This window comes from Rhincodon typus, chromosome 8 (genome assembly GCF_021869965.1).
Source record: "Rhincodon typus isolate 14 chromosome 8, sRhiTyp1.1, whole genome shotgun sequence".
Taxonomy (NCBI): Eukaryota; Metazoa; Chordata; class Chondrichthyes; order Orectolobiformes; family Rhincodontidae; genus Rhincodon; species Rhincodon typus.
Genome location: NC_063339.1, coordinates 235,240 through 244,180, shown reverse-complemented (window position 1 = coordinate 244,180; position 8,941 = coordinate 235,240). Strand labels below are relative to the sequence as shown.

General features: G+C 42.8%; 1 protein-coding gene across 1 annotated transcript in view; it reads right to left on the bottom strand.

Annotated features, from left to right (window-relative positions):
- pomt2 (protein-O-mannosyltransferase 2) overlaps window positions 1–8,941 on the bottom strand; it is a 145,457-nt gene that overhangs the window by 39,570 nt on the left and 96,946 nt on the right. The window contains exon 16 of the mRNA XM_048600344.1: window positions 8,366–8,437. Coding sequence (XP_048456301.1) covers window positions 8,366–8,437 — 72 coding nt within the window. The remainder of the gene's footprint in view (window positions 1–8,365; window positions 8,438–8,941) is intronic.

The following is an 8,941-nucleotide window of genomic DNA, read 5'->3' as shown; positions in this document are numbered from 1 at the left end:
AGGGCCGAAGGGCCTGTACTGCGCTGTAATGTTCTATGTTCTATGTTTCCAGCATACTCTCACCAAATCATACCTCGTCTTTTTAAAAATCGGACTTGCCCTAGTTTAGAACTTAGTTTTCAGGCCCCATTCTTGGCCTTTTTGTAAATCTTGAATCTAATAGAGTTATGACCACAATCTGTAAAATATTCTGCCACTGGTACTTGAAACAATTGCCCGCTTTCATTACCTAAAATTAAGTCGAGGACCATCCCCTCTGTTGTTGCCCTTCTATGTACTGGCATTAAAAAACTCTCCTGAATGGGTTTTAAGAATTCAGCTCTCCCGAAAACTTTCATACTGTGATTACCTTTGTTAATGCTGGAGAAGTTGAAATCCCGAACAATCACTGCCACATTAGCTTTACACTTAGAATCATAGAGTCATAGAGTCCTATAGCACAGAGACAGGCCCTTCTGCCCAAACTGGTCCGTGCTGACCAAAATGTTCTACCACGCTAACCCCATTTTTCTGCACTTGGTCCGTATCCTTCTAAACATTTCCTCTCCTTGTATTCGTCCAAATGCCCTTTAAATGTTGTTAACGTACCTGCCTCAACCACTTCCGCTGGTAGCTCATTCCATATGCGTACCACCCTCTGTGTAAAAAAGTTGCCCCTCAGGTTCCCATGTATTCTTTCCCCTTTTACAGACAGGCGATTCTGTGAGCGCGAACGAGACCAATTGGTGGTATGTTGCCACCCAGGTGCCAGGGTCCGTGACGTCTCGGATCGTATCTTCAAGACCCTTAAGGGGGAGGGTGAGCAACCAGCAGTCATGGTACACATCGATACCAATGACATAGGTAGAAAAAGGACAGAGAATGTGAAAAACGAGTACAGGGAGTTAGGTTGGAAGCTGAAGTCCAGGACAAACAGGATAGTTATTTCTGGATTACTACCAGTGCCACGTGATAACGAGGTAAGAAATAGGGAGAGAGTGCAGCTAAACATGTGGCTACAGGGCTGGTGTAGGAGGGAGGGCTTCCATTATGTGGATAATCGGAGCCCATTCTGGGGGAGGTGGGACCTGTACAGTAAGGACTGGTTGCATCTGAACCGGAAGGGCACAAATATCCTGGGAGGGAGGTTTGCTTGAGCTATACGGGATGGTTTAAACTAGATTGGCAGGGGGTGGGGAACCGGATGTGCAATTCAGAGGATGAGATATTCAGCCTTCCAACAGACACAACAGGGAGTGAGGTTGTTAATAAACAAATGCGGTCAATGGAGCGTAATTGTGGACACAGGGATGGTTTGAAGTGTGTATACTTCAATGCTAGAAGTATCAGAAATAAGGCAGATGAACTTAGAGCATGGGTCAGTACTTGGAACTACGATGTTGTGGCCATTACAGAAACTTGGGTAAATCAGGGGCAGGAATGGTTGTTGGAAGTTCCAGGATGTAGATGCTTTAAAAGAAGTAGGGAGGGTGGTAAAAGAGGCGGCAGAGTGGCATTGCTAGTCAGGGCTAGTATAGCAGCTACTGAAAGGCAGTTCGAGAATGATATGTCTACAGAGTCAGTTTGGGTTGACGTCAGGAACAAGAAAGGAGCAGTCACTTTGTTGGGAGTTTTTTACAGACCCCCTAATAGTTGCAGAGAAGTGGAGGAGTGGATTGGGAGGCAGATACTGGAAAGGTGCAGAAGTCACAGGGTTGTAGTCATGGGTGACTTCAACTTTCCAAATATTGATTGGAAACTTTTTAGTTGTAATAGTTTAGAAGGAGCGGATTTTGTCCAGTGCGTTCAGGAAGGATTCCTGACACAGTATGTAGATAGACCAACACGAGGAGAGGTCACTTTGGATTGGGTGCTTGGCCAAGTGTTAGACCTGCTGGTAGGAGAGCATTTCGGTGGTAACGATCATAACTCTGTTACTTTTACAATAGTCATGGAAAAGGATAGGTACATGCAGCAGGGTAAGATTTATACTTGGGGGAAGGGTAATTACAATTCTGTTAGGCAAGAACTGGGTAACATAAAATGGGAACAGATGCTGTCAGGGAAGAGCACTACAGAAATGTGGAGATTGTTTAAGGAATGCATACTGTGTGTGCTCGATATGTTCGTCCCTAGCAGGCAGGGAAGATGCGTTAGAGTGAGGGAGTCTTGGTTCTCAAGACAGGTCGAACGACTAGCTAAGAGGAAGAAGGATGCTTTAGGAAATAAGGATCGGAAAAGGCTCTAGAGGGATACAAGTTAGCCAGGAAGGAGCTGAAAATAAAGGGCTTAGGAGAGTTATAAGGGGGCATGAGAAAACCTTGGCAGATAGGATCAAGGAAAGCTCCAAGCCTTTTTACACGTACGTGAGGAATAAGAGAATGACCAGAGAAAGGGTAGTGCCGATTAAGGATTGTAAAGGGAATTTGTGCACGGAGCCGAAAGAAATAGGAGAGGTCCTTAATGAATACTTTTCTTCGGTATTCACAGCTGAGAGGGACCTAGTTGTAGGGGAGGACAGTGTGAAAATAGGCTGGTAGGCTAGAGGAGGTGGATGTTAGTAAGGAAGAAGATGTACTAGAAATTTTGAGGAAGTTGAAAATAGATAAGTCCCCCAGGCCTGATGGAATTTGTCCAAGGTTTCTATGGGAAGCGAGGGAAGAGATCGCAGGGCCTTTGGCAATGATCTTTTCGTCCTCACTGTCCACGGGAATAGTGCCAGAAGATTGGAGAGTGGCAAACTTCATTCCCTTGTTCAAAAAAGGGATTAGGGATAACCTTGAAAATTACAGGCCAACCATAAATGCATGCCCCCGAGTAATAGACATTTCAACTCTGGGAAAAAGATAGTGACCGTCAATCTTATCTATGCATCTCAATTTTATAGACTTCTATCAAGTCTCCCCTCAGCCTGTTCTGCTCCAGAGAAAACAACCCCAGTTTTTCTATCCTCCCTTATAGCTCAGATGCTCTAATCCAGGCAGCCTCATTCAGTCATAGTTATAGAGTAATAATGCATGGAAACAGGCCCTTCGGTGCAAACTGGTCCATGCTAACCATAGTCCCGAATCAGCTAGTTCCAATTGCCTGCATGTGGTCCATATCCCTCTAAACCCTTCTCATCCACGAACTTATCCAAATGTTTTTTAAATGATGCTTATTGTACCTGCCTCAACCACTTTGTCCGGCAGTCCATTCCTTATACGCACCACTCTGCGTGAAGAAGTTCCCCCTCAGGTCCTTCTTAGATCTATCTCCTCTCACCTTAAACCCATGCCCTCTAGTTTCCAATTCCCCATCCCTGGTTTAACAAAAAAGGCTATATGCATTCATCCTATCTATGCCCCTCGTGATTTTATACACCTCAATAAGTCACCTCTCATACTCCTATATCCCAACAAATAAAGTCCTATCCTGGCCAACTTCTCTCCATACCTCGGGCCTACTCGTTTTGCCAAAATCCTTGTAAATCTTCTTTGCACTCTTTCCAGTTTAACTATGTCTTTCCTATAACAGGGTGACCAAAACTGGACACAATATTCCTGTGGTCTCACCAACTGTAACATAATGTCCCAACTCCCATACCGAATACCTCGACCGATGATGGCCAGCATGCTAAATGTCTTCTTCACCACCCTATGATGCCACTTTCAACGAACTATGTACTGGTACTCCTAGGTCCCTCTGTTCCACAACACTCCTCAGGACCTTAGCCTTTACTGTATAAGTCCTACCTTGGTTTGACTTTACAAAGTGCAACACCTCACACTTATCTGCATTGAACTGCATCTCCCAATCCTCAGCCCACTTTCACATCTGATCAAGGTCCTTCTGTAATTTATGATAACCTTCTTCACTATCAACGATACCTCCTAATTTTGTATCATCCGCAAATTTACTAATCATACTCTATACATTCACATCCAAGTCTTTTACATAAATAACAAAGGTCCCAGCAGGTGCTGTGGCACACCACTAGTCACAGGTCTCCAGTCCAAAAAACAACTTTCGACCATCTCCCTCTGCTTCCTAGCATTGAGCTAATTTTGAATCCAATTTGCAGCTCTCCCTGGATTCCATGTGACCTAACCTTCATAACTAGCCTGCCATGTGGGACCTTATCAAAGGCCTTACTAAAGTCCACACAGACAACGTCCACTGGCCTACCTCATCCATTCTTTGTTACCTCTTCAAAAAATTCTAACCAATTTGTCAAACATGACTTCCCACACACAAACCCATGTTGACTATCCCTAAATCAGGCCTTGACTGTCCAAATGTTGGTTGATCTTGTCGCTCAGTATCCTCTCTAATAACTTGCCTACCTATGCCAGACAGACTGGCCTGTAGTTCCTTGGCTTATCTTTGCTACCTTAAACAATGGAACAACCTTAGTCACCTTCCAGTCTTCTGGAGCTTCACCAGTGGCTGAAGATGAAGCAAAAATCTCTGCAAGGACCTTTGCAATTTCTTCCCTAGCCTCCCACAACATCCAAGGATTGACTCGATCAGGCCAAGGGGATTTATCCATCTTAATGCACTTTAAGGCTGCAAACACCTTGTCTCTGGTAACGTGTATGTGGTCCAAAACTTCCCCACTTGTTTCCCGGATTTCCTTTGCATCCATGATCCTTGCCTCAGTAAACACAGACGGCCATGCTGATCTTTAAGGGGACCTATTTCCTCCCCAGCATCCTGGTAAACCTCTTCTGCACCCTCTCCAAAGCCGTCACATCCTTCTTGTAATGTGGCAACCAGAACTGAATGCAATACTCTAAACGTGGTCTAACCAAGTCCTTTAAAGCTGCAACAAGACATCCCGCTGTATCCTTTTATAACCTTCTGCACTATCACAACTCCACCGGTCTTTGTATCATCTGCAAATTTACTAACCCACCCATCTACATTTTCATCCAAGTCATTTACATACATGTCACAAACAGCAGAGGTCCCAGTATGGATCCCTGCCGAACACCAGTAGTCACAGACGTCCAGCCTAAAAAGCACACTTCCACCAATACTGTGTCTTCCATAGGAGCGCCAATTCTGAATCCATGTGGCGAAGTCACCGTGGATCCCATGCAGCCTATCATGCGGGACCTTGTCAAAAGCCTTACTAAAATCCATGTAGACAACATGCACTGCTGTACCCTCATCGATCACCTGTGTCACCTCCTCAAAAAATTCAATCAAGTTAATAAGACATGACCTGCCCCGTGCAAAGTCATGCTGACTGTGCCTAATTAGGCCATACTTTCCCAAATCAAAGTTCAAGTATTCTTGGACCAGGATGCTACAGACTATCTTAAGCCAATAAGTGAGCCAGTCAAACAGTCCACATACAGATATCAAGAGCATCGTAATGACTGACTAATCGGACATTCCTCACATCCACTTTCCTGTTCTTGCCTCGTAACCCTCAATTCCCAACTGATCAAGAATCTAACTTAGACTTAAATATACGCAAGGACTCTGCCCCCACAGCTCTCTGTGGCAAGGAGTTCCAAAGTCAAACAAGCCTCTGAGAGGAAATTCCTTCTCATCCGAGTCTTAAATTAGCATCCCTTTACTCTGTGACTATGCCCTCTGGTCCTAGGCTCTCCCATGAGAGGGGACATCCTCTCAGCATTTATCCTAACATCCCCTTAAGAATGTCTCATTCCTCTAAACTCGAATGAGTAGAGTCTCAACCTGTTCAATTTTTTGCTCATGAGACAATCCTTCCTTACTGCGGACCATTTTATTTTTAATTCACTCATGGGATGAGGTCATCACTGGCTCAGCCAGCATTAATTGCTCATTCCTAAGTGCCCACAGGGTAAGAGTCAGCCACATGTTGGCCAGAACAGGTATAAATGGTAGTTTCCTTCTCTAAGGGACATTAGTGAACTGAGTTTTTCCTAACAATCGACAACGGATTAATGGTCATCATTGGACGCTCAATTCCACATCACTTTGAATTCACATTCCACCAACTGCCGTGACAGGATTTGAATCCAGGTCCTCAGAACATTACCTGGGTCTCTGGACTAACAGTACAGCGATACCACTAGGCCATCATCTCCCCATGAGTGAAACTTCTCTGAATTCTCTCCTATGAAATTATATCTTTCATTAACTAAGGGGACCAAAACTGTTCACAGTACTGTAGACGTGGTCTCACCAGCACCTTGCAGAGTTGCAGTAAGACTTCCATACTCTCACACTCCAACAATAAAGGGCAGCAGTCCTTCAGCCTTCCTGCGGCTTTTTGTGCTTCATGCACAAATGCTCCCAAGCCCCTTTGTGTTTCACCTTTATGCAGTTTTTCTCCACTTAAATAATATTCTGTTCTTTTGTCCTCCTTTCCAAACTGAACAACTTTGTATTTTCCCACATATTACTGCATTTGTCAATGTTTTTCTCACTTACTCAATATCTCTGTAAACTGGTTCTCTCTCACAATACTCTTTCTGTCTAATCTTGTGTCGTAGAATCATTGAGTCGTACAGCACGGAAACAGACCCTTCAGTCCAACACATCCATACCAACCACTTTCCCAAACTAAACTAGTCCCACCTGCCTGCATTTGGCCCACATTCTTCTCAACCTTTCCTATTCATGTACCTGTCCAAATGTCTTTCAAATGTTGTGACTGTACCTGCATCTACCACTTCCTCTGGCACTTCATTCCACACATCAACCACCCTCTGCATATCTGGCTGCAATAAATTCACTTTCTTCATCCAAGTCATTAATATTTATTCTAAGTAGTTGTGGTCACAAGCACTGATCCCTTTGGAACTTCACTAGTCAAGTTCACCAACTTGAACAGGAACCCATTATCTCCACTTGTTATTTTCCAATCATTAACCAATTCTCTACCCATGTCAATATACAACCTCCAGCACTGTGGGCTCTTATGAATTAATCTTTTAGGAGGTACCTTGCTGAATGCTTTCTAGTAGTCTACATATCATGCATCCACTGGTTCCTCTCTATCCACTCTAAGTTGATATACTTCCTCAAAAACCTCGATTAAATTAGTTACTCTGAAATAAATATAGTAAATCTCGCTTTGAACCTCGAGTAATTGAAGTCAGTCCAAGAGACAACACGGGATTTATTTACCTTTAATAGATTTTTTTTTGTCTTTAATTCATTCATGGGATATCGGTGTTGCTGGCTAAGCCAGTATTTATTACCCATTCTTAAGAGTCAACCACATTGCTGTGGGTCTGGAATCACATGTAGGCCAGACCAGGTAAGGATGGTGCTTTCACTCCCTAAAGGAATTAAGGTGAACCAGGTGGGTTTTTCCGACAATTGGCAATAGGATCATGATCACCAACAGACTCTCAATTCCAGACTTAATTTCTTTCATTGAATTCAAATTCTATTGTCTGTCATGGCAGGATTCAAATCCAGGTTCTCAGAACATTACCTGGATCTCTGGTTTAACAGTCCTGCAGTAATACCACAAGGTCAATGCCTCTTGACGCAATACCTATTTAGGGCTCTGTAACAGGTGTAGAATCTTTTAAATTTAATTAAGCTTACTGGAATGCTCTTTTCAGGCTGTAGCTTCTGGTTGAAAAACGTTTCATAGGTGCTACTGGATATTGTGATTACTACATCAGAGCGTTTTCTCAGAAATTCAACAATGGATAAATAATTCTCCTCGGTGCCTGTTTATATCATTCCTCTGACAAAACCGATGTTACACAAGCAGAGGTCAGTGCTGGGAAGAGTTGCCTTAAGGCTCATAGTCGGCCACAGCAACTTGAAACCAGCTTCAAAGGTTTGCTCCCACATCCCAATGCTCTTAGATTGGGTTATAGTGCCACAGAAGTTACAATGCCAGTTAGATTTTTGTGCTGCCATGCGCACTCTGTACTGCAGATCAAAATCTCCAAGATTAACATCTCTGACACTTTGTGTTTTCTCATACTTTGTATGTAGGTTGTTTATCTTGTTTCTTGCTCACTTCTTATGGGTAACTGGAAACATTTGCTAATTTTACTTGTGTCCTACTGGTTCTCTTAGTTTCAAACCCAATTATAACACAGAACTTGCTGTCCTAAACTGTCCACGAGTAGAACCTATCACAGGGACTGAGGAAACTACGCTCTACATTCATAAATGAACTTAAATCTGTGGATAAAGTGGTTATGGCATCTTATTTCTTCCTATCTTTATTTTCTTTCAACACGAGATTCTGACACTTTCAATCAATTGCAATCAGGAGTAGGAGAGGTACAGAACAAGAGGAATACTGCAGTCAGAGAAAGATATACCAAATGTGCTTTGACATTCATGTTTTCTCGAACACTATGCACATCTGTCAGAAGTGGAGCAAAAGTTTCAAATTTAAAGAGAACGTGCAGTAGCTAAGGAAGTTTATTACCTGATAATTGATTGGCCAATGCCAGGGTTTTGAAGTGAGTTCATTGTCTTTTGGTTTTAACCCACTATTACCCTACAGAAAAACACAAACAGAATAACATTTATGAGAAAGCTTTCAGAGATTGTGCCAAGGTATACAATTATTCTGCACATTTGCCTATTTGGAGGCCTATCGATTTTACATTTATAAACACAGAGCAAATTGTTTGAAATTTGGTAGCAGAATCAAATCATCTATTATGTCAACATTCCAAACAAAGTTCCTTCAAATATCTTGATAAACAGATTGCTGTCTATATTGATACTCTACAACTGGATTTGTGGTTCCATTGTCTGGACAAGTTTTCAACTCGGGACCTTGCACGCACTTGATATATTATAGGTAAACAATAGGAATTCCTGTAAACACAAACTCTTCGTTGACACATTTACTGACATTACCACCAGCAATATGATTTCCTAAATAAAAACCGAAAGAACTGCAGATGCTGTAAATCAGGAACAAAAACAAAGTTGCTGGAAAAGCCCAGGTGTGTGTGTGTGTGTGTGTGTGTGTGTGTGTGTGTGTGTGTGTGTG